Genomic DNA, 17,968 nt, shown 5'->3' with positions numbered 1-17,968 from the left:
TTTAATATACAATTTAGTGGTCTGTATTTTTATTTATTTACTCTTTTGAGGAAGATTAGCCCTGAGCTAATTGCTGCCAATACTCCTCTTTTTGCTGAGGAAGACTGGCCCTGAGCTAACATCCATGCCCATCTTTCTCTACTTTATAGGTGGGACGCCTGCCACACCATGGCTTGCCAAGTGGTGCCGTGTCCGCCCCCAGGATCTGAACCGGCGAACCCCGGGCTGCCAAAGCGGAATGTGTGCACTTAACTCCAATTGTCTGTATTTTTAAAAAGAATTTAACACTGAGAAGTTTCCCATTTTTAAACAAATTTCATAAAATGGCTAAATCGGGGGCTTTGAAAACTTATCTGGATGTTGGTGTTCAGAATGGATTGGAAAGGGGAGAGAGTTACTAGACAATAGGTATAAAGTGGAGGAGAATTGGAATTAATAGTGTACATTTACTTATTTAGCAACATTTACTAAGGACTTACTATTAGGCAGTGTCTTAGGCACTGGCCATGTAGTAGTAAAAAAAAAATAACGACAGAATCCTCTCTTGGAATTTATAATGTAGTGAGTACCAATGTCAGGGATAGAAAGGAAAAAACAATCCTCCCTTTTCACCTTTTTCACAGATGTAGCAATGCCACGAGTAGGGAGAATGCCAGTGTCCCATTGGAGGGGACCTAGAGAAATGTTTTGCAAAAATTCTGAAAGTTTGATGTTCTAGTGGAATATTTTCCCTGACTTGCTGGTAGATGTTTTCTATTGTTGTAACTTTCTCCTTTGAGTAATGTTTTTATCCTTTTTTGGTTCCTTTAACTCTCGCTTTTTTTAAAAAAAATCAAAAGTAACTAAATACTAGTAAAAAGGAACGGCTAATATGCTGCTCTCTCTCAGAGACAGTCATTCTTTTGTTTTTCCACTTTGGAGGCCTTTGTAACTGGTTATCCTCCCTAACCTGAAGACAACAACTGTCATTCGAAAAAGTTATTTCCAACTGCCTCAGGGCATACTATCCTTTTCTCTTTTAAAGGCCTCCTCCAGAATACTCCTCTCCCAGTTTGAAAAGCGGTGGGAATAAATGTGTGGTATCAAATATGCAGCCATTTGCCACTCCCTACTCACTGCCCCTCTTACTGCCACAGAAAATGTCTGGGGATAAACACAGACGTCGTAGTCTGTCCTCCCAGGGAAGATTATGGAGGGAACAAAGAAAGGGCACTTTTAATCCTCAGAGAAAGCTGTTTCCCAAAGGTTAAACGTTAACTCAGAACAAAAGGAAAGAGAGGAAACGTATATCTAAAAAACTTAACTCTGAATGAGAGGTACTCAGAAGGTCGGTTGTTTCCTGGGGAAAAGGAGAGGGGGCGAATGCCAGGGCTTTGCTGTATAACCTCGGGCACGCCACCTGAATGTCTTCGAACCCGTGTCCTAGCTTGAGACTTTCCACCGAGGATCTTTCAGTTTCCTTTATCTCTCCAATCCTATGATTCTATGATTCCGTGGTCCGAGATGGGCCATTCTGTTGATTTCCTAGTCTCCAGGAGTGCACTAACTCGATGCAGAATCACCAACGCGGAGGTGGGTGAACTTCACGTTTACGGGGTTTGGACTAGAGAGATGCTCTTGGAGAATTTCCGAGAGGGCCTTTGCCCCGTCCTTGAACCTGATTTACAGTTCCCGCGACTCCTCGGGATGGGGGTGGGGGTGTGGGGAGGACCTGTTTTAGACCGGGATGGTTCACGGCAGTGAGCGTTTCCCCTTTCCTTATTTTTGGACCTTTAAAAGAAGCAGCCAAGAGACAGATCCTAAAGCGGTGGAAGGGGAGACTGTGATGACCGGCTCCCGAAGGCCCGTGAAATCCCGCTTCCGCGTTCCCAGCCGTTCCCGGGGCGAGGACCTTTTTTAAACCCACATCTCGGGCGGACCGGGCCTGGAGCGCGGCCCCGAGCAGCGGCGGGGCGCCGGGGGCCGCGGGGCGGGAGGGGCCGGCGGGCGCGGAGCCACAGGGAGCGGCCGGGCGGGCCGAGGTGGGGCGGGCGGCGGCGCGAGCGCGGGGCGGCGGCGCGGAGGCGGGGCGGGCGGCGGCGCGGGGCGGGGCGGGCGCGGGGCGGGGCGGGCGCGGGGCGGCGGCGCGGAGGCGGGGCGGGCGCGGGGCGGCGGCGCGGAGGCGGGGCGGGCGGCGGCGCGGAGGCGGGGCGGGCGCGGGGCGGGCGGCGGCGCGGGGCGGGGCGGCGCGGAGGCGGGGCGGGTGGCGGTGCGGGGCGGGGCCGGGGCCGGCGCAGCGGGCGGGCGACGCCTGCCGGCGGGCGGCGAGCCGAGAGCCGGGCCTGCCGCCGTCGCCGCCTGCGCGCCGTGCCCGCGCCCCCCCTCGCGGCCGCGGTCGGGCATGGGCCGCCTCCGCCCCGCGCCCCGCGCCGCGCGCCACCCGTAGCCGAGCCGTCGGAGCCGCCGTCCCCACCCGCGCCCCGGGCAGGAAGATGAGGCAGACGGGCCCGGCGCTCGGCAGCCAGAGCAGCCGCGGCAGCGGGCGGGGGAGGGCGTCCGGCCGTTTCCTCTCAGCCGCCGGGACAAGATGGCAGCGGCCGCGGAGAGGGGCTGAGCCCGGGCTGGGCGGTGCCGCCTGCTGAGCGCCTGGCTCGCGTCCCCGGCACGGCCCCGCGCGCACGGACATGCCCAGGGCTGCGGCCGCCCGCGGCGGGGAGAGCGCGGGCCCCTAGAAGGTAAGGGCTCGGCGCGCGGGCCCCTCGGCCTCCGGCCCGCGTCCCCTCCGCCGCCCGCGCCCCCTCCGCCGCCCGCGCCCTGCCCGTCCCGGCCGCGCCCCTTGCGCCCCGCGAGCCCGCGGCCCGGCGCGCGCAGGCCTCGCTCGGAGCCCGGGCCCGGACATGCGGCTGCGCGGGGCCCCTGCGCGGCGGCGCGGCCTGCGGGGAGCGGCGCCCGGCCGGCGTTGCGCAACGGCCCTTCCCGGCCGCCGAAGTTGGGTCTCGGCCGCGGGCCCTGCGCGCGCCCGCCCGTCGGGACCCACGCGGCGCGCCGGCTCCGGGAGGCCCGCGGAAGGCGGGCGGCGGGCGCCGCGGGCGCGGGCCGGGTCGTCGGTCTCCACCTGTCGGGCGCCGCCGTCAGCTGGGCCCCCGGGGGTTGGGAGAGCGGCGGCGGCGGCGGCGGTTTCTCCTTCCTATTTTAGGTATTTGCTTGTTAGCTGCAGCTGCCCGAAGTGGAAATTTTCACGTTCGTCCCCTTCCAGTTTACCTCGAAGTTTTAATTGCGGGGCGCTTTAAAATTTTCAGAGGTTCCATTTTTGATCGAATTTTGGATGAAAACTTCGGAGCAGGATGGGTGGGTGGGTTGGTTCCCCAGCTGAGATGTTTGACGTCATCCTGCGTTTCTCGTGTAATTTTTCGGAAACTGAGCGCGCCTCGCCGTGTGGGATGCGTCCGGATTCTGCTGGCGTTTGCAAGCGCGGTGCTGATTTTCCAGGCTGAGCCGCGATAGGGTTTTGATAGGTCAGGATTAAACTTAGCGTTTAAGTAAACAAAATGCGGCGGGCTGGTTTTTGTTTTATCGAGCTCATAAGAGTTGATAACGTTGTGAGACTGCAGCTGTGCGTTCTTCCCGTTTGTCAGTCCCGGTATCAGTATCAAGGCGCCCCCCTCGCCGCCTCCGCCCACCCCCAGCCCCGCGCCCCGGGGACGCTGCACTGTGCGCGTTTCTCTTCCATGTGCGAGTGAGATCAGAGCCGCTTAATGCCCTCCGGGTCCATCCGTGTTGTTGTGAAGGGGGCGATTTTGTATGATTGACTTTTCTAAAAAATACTTTTTGTAGTTTTGCTGGTTGCCTTATGCCTTCATGCCACGTAACAGTAATTGGGATGCAAGTGAAGTTCTTTACTTTTAAGTCAACAAGGTATTTCTTGGTATATTTATGGGTACATTCATAATGTAGGGAACTCTTATTTATGGAATGTAATGCCCAACCTGTTTGAAGTTTATTTTCCTTTTAGTTTTGAAACTTATTGGTTTTGAATTTCTGTTAAGGTAGAGATGTGCTGAAATATTTGAGATTTTGGACATTAGATTTTTTGTGTGTGTGTGCTTATAGGAAATTGAATAACAATTTAATTTGTTCCTTAACTCTTTTTTTTCTACTCTAGGAATATGTTTTCTTAAAAAAATAAGAAATGTGGACAGCCTTACATTAAAACTATGTTTTGAAAAGGTAGGGTGAACTTAAAATCTAGAACAGAACCAACCATTAAATGTTTCAAATTTATATTTGGACATTGCTGACTACAGTAGCTAAACATACATATTAGGCAAGCAGATCATAACATGGTGAGCCAGTCTGAGTTTATTGTCATAATGCTGTTTCCGTTGAACTAGTCATTATCTTGCTTATAAACTAGTCATTAGCTTCTGGGCATGGAGTTTGAGAGTCACATAAAAGTGGATGGTTTTTTATGAGGTAATTCTTCCTGTAAACATGCTTGAAAAGAAGCTTCAGATCATACTACTTTAATGTTTTGGGTGTTCTGTCATGGAATACCATAAAATAAGGTGTAAATTACAGAGGTGGGTCGCTGTAGCTGGTATGGCCCGACGCATAAATAAGTATTTGTTTAATGCAGGGTATTGAAAGCCTTTTTTTTTCTTGCAACTTAAAATAGCAACAGCTGTCAAATGAAGTTCTGGATTGAGCTTTTGTTTTAAATATTTGATACTACAAGAGCACTGAAGGCATGTCTATGGGAGGGAAGCAGGGGAAAATGTGAATTTCGGAATGCTGTTTCCGGAGCCTGTCTCAGGTCCATTGGTGGAGCACTGGTGTGCATGTCACTTTCCATTTGAATGTTAGAATGTCTTATTCTGGTGACTTTGAAGTTGACTTTCTTAACGTGCTGGTCTCATTGTGGCAGTTCACCAGGGGTGGTGGTATGGTAGATTAGAACTGCATTACTGGGGGTTAATTCAAAGGCATAAAAAATGTAATTTCCATGGCAGCTTTATGTTTCAGTTTGGAGATGAAAACTTGTTCATGGCAATATGTAGATTTAAGGAACTTTGAAACTCTCCGTATTTAAAATATCCTGCCAGAGTTATTCTTACCTCTTAACTATTAGAGGATACAGAATAACTTGCTGTATAATTATATTGTTGCTGCCAAAAGAAATGTTGATGTAAAATTTCTGGGTTTGTGGCTGTGCTAATTTCCTAATATCTGAAGTTGAGGCTTCCAATGTGGTATGTTTAACTCGGAAGTTACATCTGAAGACAAACTGTTGGAATTTTGTTCAAATGGAGAGTCTGTCATTACTTTTTTAAAGGTGCCCCTCTCCCCCAACACAACTTGTTGACAGCTTTGTCATAGACAGCTCTTTTATATGATACAAATGTAAGTCTAAAGAAATTATTTTAAATGTCCTTACTGGTTCTGGATCCAGCTGCTTAGCAAGTATATCTTGCCTGTTACCCTTAAGCACTTGTAAGTTGGAGAGGGACATGTGTTTGGAGTATAAGTTTTGAATCAGTGGAGGTTTTTAGGATAGCCAGAGCACTTATGTGGCCGACTTAAGGAAATATAGTCCACTTCTTTTGGTTGGGTTGGTATAATTAAGAGTGCTTTGTGGGAAAAACAACTTAATATTAGTGTGCTGCTTCTGACGCTTTGTCATAGCTGTTGTGGAACTTATCTTAATCACTGTTAGGACCAAGCTAAAATACATATTTGGAGGATGTATGTTAAACATTTTACCTAAATGTTTGTCCAGTTAGACCTTGACCTATCTAGCAGGTCAGGCTGTTGTCAGTTGGAACTTGGGCCGTGTCGCTGCGTGAAGGCCGCCTGTTGCTGTGGTTCTGAGGTGCACCACTGGGATCCTGTGCACCCAGAGCCGCCGCTCTTCCTCCTGGGTGGAAATGAAAGAGCTGGATGAGGATTGGAAATACTGTGTTTTTAGGGTGGCATTTGTGGTTTGGGGACAGTTAAGTCATTAAACTGATTTACTTTGTCTTATATTTAGTAGTCAGTACTTTAGAAAGCTGACTTTTTCCAACAGAAAGTCTTTGAAAAACAAACCAAGGGCAATATTTTTTACCTTAAATCTATTTTGTTACTTTGACCCAGATAGTTTCTCTAGTTTTCTAAGAGTGAGAATTTTTCCTTCCTGCAGGAGACTGAGTGGAGGGAAGGTTGTGGGACAGGTAGGGTAGAGGAAGCTGGGCTGTAGTTGGGGAAGAAGTTGGTTTAATTGGGTTTGGGAGACTTAGAAATGTGTTTTGACTTAAATGTTCAAGTTTTGTGGTAGCTTGGGGGAAAGATTAAGAACATGCCATGATACCTACTAAACGATCAGTCTGGTGAAATCTGTTTATCATCCTTGATCGAGTTTTAAAATTGTTTTTCTTCCCCTTGCCTCCCTATCTCTTTGTCTTTTGTTTCTTCAATATAAAAGACTTTTCTTTAAGAATTTAGAGAAGATTGGGTCAGCCTGCAGCCAGAGTGGCTGAGTTCGCACGCTCTGCTTTGGCCATCCAGGGTTTCGCAGGTTTGGATCCTGGAGGCGGACATGGCACTACTCATCAGGCCACGCTGGGGTGGCGTCCCACATGCCACAACTAAACACATACAACTATGTACCTGGGGGCTTTGGGAAGAAAAAGGGAAAAAAATAAAATCTTAAAAAAAAAAAGAATTTAGAGAAGATAAACTTTCTGTACAGTTAAATCTCAGGCCTAACTTGAAGTCAGAAGTGCAAAGAGCATAGAATATATTACTGCTATTAAATGAGTTTGATTATAGGAATAATTTTAGTTTCTAGAGATCCTTAAAAATAAAACTATGGTACACATAGTGTCTGAGTCTAGGTTTTTGAAACTGAATTAAAGCCCACACTTCTCTGATATTTGCGACACAGTCCATTTTTACCTTCTGAGATAAACGTTTCTTCTTTTAAAGATTAGGTTTCCACATACACTTCGTGTTGCACTTTCTTTGCTGCTTTGTCATTTTGTTATTTAAACGAACAGGTTACACTGAGAGGAAGTGGAGATTTAGAGAAGAGGAAGGGAGACGGACTTTGTCCTTTGCCCTTTTGAGCCTTACTTCCTCTTGGGTAAGGATCTAAGTTGTCAAAGGCTGGTTCTTCAGTCTGACTGTTGGTCACATTGAAAATAAAGGTTTGCCAGGGGTGGTCAGATAAGTTCTTTTTCATTTTGCATAATTGTTAATGCTGGAGGATCTTTTCTAATTGGAGAAAGATTGTTTAGATTTGATAGATATTGAAATAATCAGAGGAACCGAATATGTGACTCCCCTGCTTTAAAATTTTGTAGCCATTTATTATAAATTATATTTGATTACGTACGGCTTATCAAGAATTTTGTCTTTAAGATTTGATAGAAAATATAAAACTTGGCTGCATTTGACTAGCCAATTATTACATTTTAGAAATTAAAAAAAAAGTATTTGGTTTACCAAAAACATTTATATAACTTGAAATTCTTCAACTTCCCCCCTACTTTGTTGCTTATTACTCATAAATTAAACAAAGTATTTTACAATTTTAAAAAGATAAAATAGTATAAACACTGAAACTTTTGCAGAAAATAACTTGCTCAGAAAATGTTTCCAACCCTGTAATGCAGTTATTTAAAGGCCTAAAAATTTCATTTGTCTATATTCTGACTGTTAACTGTTTAATAATACAACGAGAGTCTTGTAGGTTTGGTAAACTATACGACTTTAGATATATAATGCTGCGGTCTTAAATAGTTAATAAGTTAGATAGAGTGATAACATATTGAAATTGAACCTGACTTCCTAGAGACATTTCTTCTAAAGTATAATTTAAGTTAATACTTCTGAGCACTTTAAACATGTAATTTGTTGCAGCCTCTATTGAGATTAAATAGGGTGTAGTGACAAAATCACAATGAGAGTTATAGGTTGTGTGCTGTGTAGCCTGTAGCTATGATGCTGTGCTTCACTGCGTTCTCAACACAAAACAAAACAGAAGCATTTTGGGGCAACTTGTAACCAGTTTCCGTGGAGACAGTACAAGTATCTCTGCAGTGTATCAGTTGCAGTTTTGTATTTTAAGTTAGATAAGAACAATATTGGGTTCAAAAATATTTGATTTTTAATCTGGTTAGTATGCTTTATTTTTTTGTAGCTCGATCACAGACTCTAACCACAAATAAGTGAAATTTTATTACGGCAGATAAAATGTGTATGAAAACTTTTTTATTTAGTACATATTTAAATGTCCACCAAGTGCAAGGTCCCGTGCTATGAATGAAGAGAGCTTTGAGCAAGTAGTAGGTAAAATTAGCTAAATACTGTAAATTTTCTTTAATATTTGTATGTGTGTGTGAGTTGGAAAACACTGTCTAAGAAGAATAATTTAAATATAGCCTGTTCAGATTTCTTTTCCCCTGCTTTTTCTCTCCAGATCCCCCCAGTACATAGTTGTATATTCTAGTTGTGGGTTCACATTTCTTAAGATTGTTTATTTTGAGTGTTGCCTAGTAATTTTGACTTGGATTATTTTCTAGTCTGGGGAAAGGGGCTCATATGTATTGCTGTAATTTTTGATTAATGATAAGCAAGACAGACTCTTCTTTTATCTGAAGGTATCAATATCCTTTACCTTTAAGACCTGTCTTTAGGTAAACAGGTGTTAGTAAAACAACAGTTTTTTTAAAGCTTATCCTGATAGCTTGGTAAAGCCTAGCTAGACTTCCTCATTTTGTATTCTGTCCTAAAACTTTAAGGTGCATTTGTAAAATTCTAAAAATGAGATACGATGGACTTTCTCAGCATCTTTTCTTCCTAGAATTGAGTTGCTCTTGGAGTTTGTACTTGTGTGTCATAAAGATGGCAGATTGCAAGTGGGCAGTAAAGGCTCAGTCCCATGCTTTCAAAGTAGGACTCTGGATTGCAGTTTCCAAAGATGTTATAGATTACAGAACAAAAATGCCCCGAAGGGAGAAGATAACTATAGCTGCTCGGTAAAGAGAGCATAAGGAAGGAATTTTAGAAGATAAACCATTTCTTGAAGTGCTGTGTGATGTACGAGGCTAGAAATGTGATCACTGCGTACCCAAGCAGAGTCTAAGATATGTGGCCGTTACCAAGCGTTTTCTAGCTCTGGATAAAGTTAGCTTTTTCTAAGTACGATTGCCAAGCAATCCAGTAAATCTAAAGTAGTTTTTCACTTTAGAGACTGGTGTTGGGGAGTCTGGTCCTTCCTGTGCTGATGCTTTAGAACCCCAGCCACGCTGACGTGCACTTTGTTACGGAAACATAACCCAGAACACACGCGGCTGTAGTCAGGTGTGTGTCAGTCACTTCACGTGGTGGCTATATATTTGTCCTGAATGGTGATCCATTCCTTTCCATCTAGTTTTCTTGTGACAAACATCGTTTACTATTGAAATAGTAGTCTGTAGGTAGGGAAAAGAGTAAAGCTACCTCATGTGTGGGAGTGAACTTGAAGGGCTGGTTTCCACCAGCTTAGTTGCTAAGACTTTTACGTAAAGTACAAAGAAGTGTAAATAGAAAGTTATGATAAAGTATGGATGTCTTGAGAAATGTTCATAATTGAATCTTTAATCTGGGTCTCCAGATGAATCAGCTCAGCAGTGAAGAGATTCCATTTGTCTTGTGTCTTCTGTGGCTGCTGGAGGGGATGGTCTGGCCATGGTAGCAGCTTGAGAGCACAATGTAAAAGGAGCTAACCTTGAAAAGATGCCCGCGTTAGCTGCGTGGTGTGAAGGGTGCTCTGGGGAGAGGGGTTGAATGCAGAACTCAGTTGTCTTTGTTTGTACCTTTGTCTCACATGGACCCTCTCTCAGTGGACTGGAGTCCTCTCTCCGGTGAAAGAACAAGGCCCTGAGCATACATTGGCTGCTTTTTGCTGGGAGGGTTCTTGCAGGTGGTTGGGTGGTTGTTTTGGCTTCTCTTGAGTGTCCTTTGAAGCCCTGTTGTTTCTTAATCCTTTTTCTTGCCGTGACTGCCCAGGAAGAGGCCACTGAGCCCCTTTCTACCCACCCTCCCTTGTATCTTCTCGCTTCTGTAGAACAGCTTTTTCTCTTTATTTGCGCTGCACCCTATGGTGAATCTGCTGCTGTGGGAATTTGTAAACAGTGATCATATCTTGCTTCCAGAGATGATTTCACTTTGACCCTTGGGCCACAAGCCGATTGGAGGGCTCAGGACACCTGTGCTATTTTGACTCTCTCAAATGCATGTAGCTGTCAAGTTGGTTTGGAAACAAAGAAAACTTGTGTGGTTCTGGGGTGAAATGGGCAGTGTTCTGCTGGTCCTCAATCTTTGAGACATCTTAGTTAACATTCTTAGGTTGTGCACTTTTTGGGGTAGAATGTAACATTTTAATTTGCTTTTAATTCATTGAATCTGAGGTTCTTTTTTTTTTTTTAAAGATTTTATTTTTCCTCTTTTTCCCCAAAGCCCCCCGGTACATAGTTGTATATTTTTTAGTTGTGGGTCCCTCTTGTTGTGGCGTGTGGGATGCCACCTCAGCATGGCCTGATGAGTGCTGCCATGTCCAAGCCCAGGATCCGAACCGAAGAAACCCTGGGCTGCTGCAGCGGAGCACGCAAACCCAGCCACTTGGCCACGGGCCAGCCCTGAATCTGAGGTTCTGAAACAGTCTACAGCTACAGACTGTGCTGTGAAACATTTAGGGCACAAATCTACATTGTCATTTCTCAAACTTTAAGAAATTAGCTAGTTCTTTGCAAAATGATGGCTTATTATGCTTTTGTGACATTTAAGAATAGACTATGGATGGCAGCAAATGAAAGCCAAGTAAAGCTTCTGAACAGAATGAAATTTGGGAAAGCAATGATGCTCCTCAGGGTTTGGTGGGTGGGGTGTGTTAATTCTTTGGGACAAGCGCGTGGCAGTGGATCACGCTCTTCCTGGACCACATGCACAATGTGCACTGAGAGACGAGCACAGAAGACCTGTCTGCCTGCGTTTGTGCGTTTCCCTGCTGTCCGAGGGCGCTGCTGCCTCTACTGTGGATTCTGGGTTTGTGTTTGGCTCTTGCACAGTATCTTTTAATTTCAAATGCAGGTGTTTAGAGAACTGAGTCTTTAGTTTTACTTTTTTGCTCATATTTCACTTGAAATGTAGGACAGGAGACAGCTAATCTGACTTTCATTTTATAAATATTACAAACTTTTTCTTCAGTAACAAATAGGGAAGGAAAATAAAATCATGACCTATTTTGCATATATATATTTGTTTATATATATACACATATTTCCTTATAATTGTTTTTGAAGTTTGCTTATTAGCTTAATACCTTATAAAAATCATCTTTGGTAAGTATTGACTCATATAATTCATATTTTAAATTTTACCTGTTTGTTTTAATGAAAATTTAAAACAATCTTATTTCAGAATAAAATGATTAATCAAATGGAATTATAGTTCATATATTAGCTAACTTAAGTGAAATCCTCTTATGTAAGGTTGTCGTTTGTCTAACCAAAATAAAGGCGTGCAGTTTAGTTTGGATGAGAAAGAGAATAACTGAGGGGCTGGCCCAGTGGTGGGTGGTCAGGTGCTCGCGCTCCGCTTCAGCAGCCTGGGGTTTCACCGGTTCCGATCCTGGGAGCGGACGTGGCACCGCTCGTCAGGCCGTTTGAGCCGGCATCCCACATGCCACACCCAGAGGCACTCACACTAGAATATACAACTATGTACTGGGGGGCTTTGGGGAGAAGAAGAAGAAGAAAAGAGAAAAAAAGAAGATTGTCAACAGATGTTAGCTCAGGTGCCAGTCTTTGAAATCACTATACCGAAGGGATATTATTATGTACTTAACATATGTAAATCAAAAGTATATTGGGGTTCTTAAAGCAGAGTCATGCAAAGGGCGAGTACTGTGTTTCATTGACCCTATTTTAATTGTATACGATATATATTTTTGTATATGATAGATTCTTAGGAAATGTGACAGTTTGGTGACATTTTCATCTTTTATACATGTGTATTTAAAATTGAATTCTGTCTGGAAACTTAACTCGGTGTAGGGACTGTAACAGAAAGGTTTGCCAGTAGCTGTTGCGTAGAAAATAGTTGGGATGTTTGCCTTGTGAGTTGCCCTGTCTGAGCCTGGCCTTCCTGACAGTACCCTAGTCGGTGCTCTGTAACTTGGAAAATCTCTTTAAAGTGGCTCACATCTGAAGGTATACCCAGCTTGAAATTGTTCCTCGTTAATCTGATTGGAAGAAAGTGAAATACCTCAATTTATAACCTATTAGAAAGTAACTTAATACATTAGATTTTGGGGAAAGGTTACATTTAAAAATATGAAATAGTATTTGGGGGCCGGCCCCATGGCGTAGTGGTTAAGTCCAGTGTGCTCCACTTTGGTGGCAAGTAGCTGAACTGTTCCTTCAGGTCAGAGACCATGTCTTAAAGATTTTTATATCCCCTAAAGTGCCTGATAGACTGGCAATCAAATACATTATTATAGAAGTAGTCCGATGTGGGTGTGCTGTACTCTCGCTGTATCCTTTGGTCAAAGTGTAGCATCTGTGTTGAGTCCTTGACGGGTACCTGACTGAGCGCTCGTGAGTGTGTCCTGTACACACTTGACTGCTCAAAACCCTCCTCCCCCCACCTCTTTAATTCTCCTCCTACGTGGAGGTCAGGAGGTGGGAACTTCTCCAGATGCCCAGCCCTCTGCCTCGGAATGTAACTTCCACCAGTACACACTCTGTGTTTTCACTCCTCTCTCAAGAAAAGAAACGTCTCCTTCTCTCCAGGAGTACCTCCTATTCTGTATTGTGGATTTCGTCCCGAACTGTGTTTGTCAACATCTTGAGTCTGTCCAATAACTTAAAGTTCCATTTTTTTTTTGGCCCTTTTTCTTCAGCCTTTTAAAATGGCCAGGTATCTGGGATCTGAAGCAGCCATCTTTTAATTGTGCCTCTTCCATCTTCACTTTTCTGTTTCCTCCAGACATCTTAAATGTGGACTCTAGCCTCTATTCAGCCTTCTGTTCACGTCTCAGCCCTTGGCAGTATAGCTCTGGCCACTCTGGTGAGATCACTGCCACTAGGCTCTCTGGCAGTTTTCTTTCATTCGTAGCTTACGTCTACCTTCCTCCAGGTAATTGCATTGTGGAGGACCCCACTCATTTCTGAGCTTTCAGCTCATCTTTTGAGCTATTGATCTCCATATTTTTCCCCTACAGGTAGCTCAAACTGAGTGATTATCTTATTTCCAAATATGTTCCTTTTTTTTGTATTTCCTCTTTCGTATCTTCACTCATTTCTATTGGAAACCCAATACTAAGAAAACTAAGAATGTGCAAAAGTTATTTATATGAAAATGTTCATTAAAACTTTATATAAATATAGTGAAAAAATTGGAAAAAAAGCAGACCAGCAAATTATAAAATTCACATATGATAGAATATTATGCTGCTATTCAAAATAATAGTTAAGATACCCTAAAGAGAACAAATTGGCATATCAAATTATACATCTATTATGATTAGAAACATACAATAAAATGTACACTAGAATGACTGGAAGGAAATGTTTTTTTCCTGAGTGTTTTGTAATTTATAGTAATTGAATAATTTAAAAATGATTTCCATACTGAAAGTCTCCCTCTTCCTGGAATGAACAGTGTGTATCTTTTCATGTTTTTATGGCAAAACATGTTAAATTCACGTTACTCTAGTCTACTCATTCTTGCAGTCTGATTCCAGGTAATGATAATGACCTAGTGATAGTTTTTACTCTTTCAACTTGTGAGGCTTCTGTGACTAAATAACATTTTAAGTGTCAACCTTGTTTTAAAGTAACTTTGATATATTCCTCATGTATAATTAAAATATAATCATTGCTTTCCTATCTGAGATTCTATCTACCTTCTCGTGCAAATGCCTAAAAAATGCCAAGAGGTCATTTTGGCCAATAGGAAGCTTTTAGTTATTATCTGAGAATAAATTTCTCAGCAGTAAACTGTAAGTACTTCGTGGTTGTTTTCAGGCAAATGATTTAGTGTATTTTTCTTTATTTTATTCCACAGGATCAGTAACTAGCCTTAAGTTTGAACTTAAAAGCTGTTAGCCATTGTTTAGGGGCAACTTCAAACTGAATTAAACTTCTGGAATCAACTTTTTATCTTAGTATATATTGATGGCATTTCAAACAGTCGCTTTAGACAGATAAATCTAAGTTTTTCTTACCACTATAATTCTGATAGATATAATTTTCAGTATCATGTAAGGCAGTGTGGCTTTTTACACTAACTTAAAAAAATTTTCAGTGTTTCTTTGGAACTTGTAGAAGAAAGAAATATTTATGTGACCCTTGCTAAGTCTGTACAAATGTGCACTTTTAGTGTACAGCTTATTACAAGCAACCCAGCAGTGTGTAACTTTAAAAGGTTAATGATTAGAGGTTGTCAGAGCCACAGAGGACAGCTGCAGCAGATCTCCAGGAATCAGCGCCTTGTCTTGGAGAACACGCTCTGGAGGAGGCGTGTGCTTGCCTTGCTCTCTAGGTCCTCGTGCACTGCATTGTTCGTTAGAGTGTCCTGGCTTTCCTAAGAAGATCTGTTGCAAATCTCTGCCCTGTCCCCTTCCTCCAATTTGTCATGAGAACAAGAAAGAGATCTGTATTTTTCTTAAGGTGTTCTCGGTTCTGTTCCTTCTGTTGTGTCTGACTAGATACCGTAGTTTCCTGAAGCACAGGATTTCCTGAAGCCATTGTGGAAGGCCATCCGCAGTTCAGAAAATAAAGATGACAGTGAAAATTTGAAACTTAAAAGATAGAGTGTTTCTACATTAGAAAGGTTTTTGAAGGTACTTCACTAAATTCCTAAAATGGGGCATTTATATAAAGTGGCATATCTGGCAACTGAAACATAAGGAGAGAGAGAACATAAGTTTAGGAAAATCCAAAACTTTGAATTTAACCGTGTAGGGCACCATCAAAACCATATAGTATTTTAACAGAATTTGGAAAGAACAAGTAGTTGACTTTTTTGTTCCAGTTTATTTTTTCAAGCCCTAAAATGTTTTTCATAAAGGTTTTTCAAAACTAAAAGCACTGTTATCAGGTTTATGCACTGCAAATATTTGTCTTTTCAGCTCTTACAAATGCAAAACTGTTACTTGTGTGGGGGTGTGTGGGGGCAGCTACTCTTCTAACTTCACTGGTTTTCAGACTTTTAATTTTTATGATGTATGTTACTCTGGAGTGATAGTTCTTTCAGTTATGAGTGTAGGATGTTGTACAATTGGAAATGCGAAATGAGAATCTTAGAGTTCATTTAGGATAGCCCATAATTTTGAAAAGTTTTGTGGAACTTGAACTTTGATTCTGTAAGTGTTCATTTATAACTTGGAAGTGTTCTCTCTTACAAAAACCTTGTCAGCAGTTTTTCCTGTATATCGCTTTGTCAGCAGTGGACATTTGATCAAATTATTAATCTGGGATTCAGTTTGCTCTGTTGGTCGGAGCGCTTGTTTCAGAGCGAGATCAGTTAGGATGTGTTGTGGTAAGAAGCATTTGACTTTGTCTTCGTAGTCTTTAGTATTTCATATTTATGTTTGCCTAAAAGTTGGTAATATGGGTTTTTTATAAGAAATAAGTTTCAGGATGATTCTTTTGCGACAGCTTTGCTGTAAGGTGGAAGGTGTGTCATCTGGCTTTCTGTTCAGGGAGGGGTGCATGACCCAGACGTAGACGACTTGACTTGTCCTCACGATTTGTTGGTAGCTGTTGGGGTTGGTAGATATTGTATGATGAATTTAAATGAAATTGTTCAAGTCTGCTTCAAGGAAGAGAGTGCTTCAGGTGAGCCTTTATCTTTAGTCAGCTTTTCTGTCAGGGTTTTCATTTCTGAGTTTTGATTTTATATAGCTTAGAAAAATCTAGAGAATTAGATGCTTAAGTACTGTTTTTAATTGTCTTTTCTAGCCTTTCTGAAGTAAAGATTTGTATTGGCAGGGTAATTTCTCGCAGCTTTGAAACGTCCAACGGGCCATTTTCTGTCCCAAAAGTTGGAGTGTTTTGCTAAGTCAGATGAGGCTTGTTGTTTCCTGTGCTGGTTTGTGTCATAGTCAACACATTCCCTAGATGCTTTGTTCACAGCGCTGCTGGAAGACGCCCAGACTGCACTGCATTCGCACACATGCTTTGTGGGCACCTCGGACAGCAGGTTTATTTTATGAAGCTTTTCAATATGTGGTGGGTCATTTATGTGAAGTTGTTTTTTATGTGAAATTTCTTTCTTTCTTTTTGTTTTTTAGATTGACACCTGAGCTAACAACTGTTGCCAATCTTGTTTTTTTTTTCCTGCTTTTTCTCCCCAAATCTCCCCAGTGCATAGTTGCATACCCTGGTTGTGGGTCCTTCTAGTTGTGGCATGTGGGACGCCACCCCAACATGGCCCGCCGAGCGGTGCCGCTTCTGTGCCCAGGATCTGAACCTGTGAAACCCTGGGCCGCCGATTCGGAGTGCGGGAACCCAACCACTCGGCCACGGGGTCAGCCCCTTTTGTGAAATTTTTAGTGTAATTAATTTCCTGGATAGAATACTGGTAATAACCTGTTAATGATATTGGTGTTTAAAATATTAATATTTAAATTGCCAATGAAGAGAGTTAAACCCACTTACTGTTCACAAGAAAAACTTATCTTCCAGTGTAGCCTGTCTTGGACACGTTATTTTGTCTCTTTTTAAAATTCTGAAACGTTTATTGAGTGAAATGAATTGAGTACATTAAATTCTTTACAGTAGATTTTCCTTCTTTCATTGGCATGTACTAAAAAATCTGGTTTGTACCCTTTTCTCTAAAATAAGGCCAATGGTATTAAGGAGAGTAGTGTGTTAAGGATGTAATGTGTTTCTTCTTCATCTTTTATTTTTTTATGGAGGTCATAATAGTTTATAACATTGTGAAACTTTGGTTGTACATTATTATTTGTCAGTCACCATATAAATGCACCCCTTCACCCTTTGTGCCCCACCCCCCCCAATTCCTTTACCCTGGTAACCGTTAAACTGTTCTCTTTGTCCGTTTGTTTATCTTCCACATATGAGTGAGATATGTGTTGTCGTATGGTACGTTGTTTGTCTTTCTCTGTCTCGCTTATTTCACTTAACATCATACCCTCAAGGTCCATCCATGTTGTTGTGAATAGGATGATTTTTGTCTTTTTTTAATGGCTGAGTAGTATTCCATTGTATGTATATACTACATCTTCTTTATCCACTCATCAGTCATTGGGCACTTGGGTTGCTTCCACGTCTTGGCTATTGTGAATAATGCTGCAGTGAACATAGGGGTGCATGAGTCTCTTTGAATTGTTGATTTTAAGTTCTTTGGATAAATACCAGAAGTGGGATAGCTGTGTCATATGGTATTTCCATTTTTAATTTCTTTTCATAATAGTTTACATTATTGTGAGATTTCTGTTGTACATTGTTTCTTGTCTGTCACCACATAGGTGCTCCCCTTCACCCCCTGTGCTCCCTCCCCTTCCCCTGGTAACCAGTAAACTGTTTTGTCCATGTGTTTGTTTATATTCCACATGAGTGAAATCATCTGGTGTTTGTCTTTCTCAGTCTGGCTTATTTCACTTAGCATCATTCTTTCCAGATACATCCATGTTGTTGCAAATGAGATGATTTTGTCTTTTTTTTCTGGCTGAGTAGTATTACATTGCAAGTATATACCACATCTTCTTTATCCAGTCATCAGTGGATGAGCACTTGAAGTGTTTCCATGTCTTGGCTCTTGTGCATAGTGCTGCAATGAACATAGGGTTACATATGTTACTTTGGGTTGTTAATTTCAAGTTGTTTGGGTCGATACCCAGCTGTGGGATAGCTGGGTTATATGGGTTGTTTGTTTGTTTTTTTGTTCAGTTGTGTGAGTTCTTTTTATATTATGGAGATTAACCCCTTGTAGGATATAT

General features: G+C 42.7%; 1 protein-coding gene across 4 annotated transcripts in view; it reads left to right on the top strand.

Annotated features, from left to right (window-relative positions):
• The first annotated feature begins 1,292 nt into the window (after positions 1–1,292).
• The window catches only part of HIPK3 (homeodomain interacting protein kinase 3), a 100,454-nt gene continuing 83,778 nt past the window's right edge, over positions 1,293–17,968 (top strand). Inside the window, exon 1 of one of the 4 annotated variants that reach the window (XM_070229193.1) lies at positions 1,293–1,572. In XM_070229193.1, the coding sequence (XP_070085294.1) occupies positions 1,551–1,572 (22 nt within the window). In that variant the 5' untranslated portion in view covers positions 1,293–1,550. Of the gene's footprint in view, positions 1,573–2,576; positions 2,715–3,108; positions 3,176–3,653; positions 3,895–17,968 lie in introns of those variants that run through there. The other 3 variants (XM_023653835.2, XM_070229194.1, XM_070229195.1) reach the window with 3 other exon arrangements.

The sequence above is a fragment of the Equus caballus genome, chromosome 12 (assembly GCF_041296265.1).
Source record: "Equus caballus isolate H_3958 breed thoroughbred chromosome 12, TB-T2T, whole genome shotgun sequence".
NCBI classification, from domain to species: domain Eukaryota; kingdom Metazoa; phylum Chordata; class Mammalia; order Perissodactyla; family Equidae; genus Equus; species Equus caballus.
Note: the sequence above shows the minus strand (reverse complement) of the source record. Positions and strands in the feature narration are given on the sequence as shown.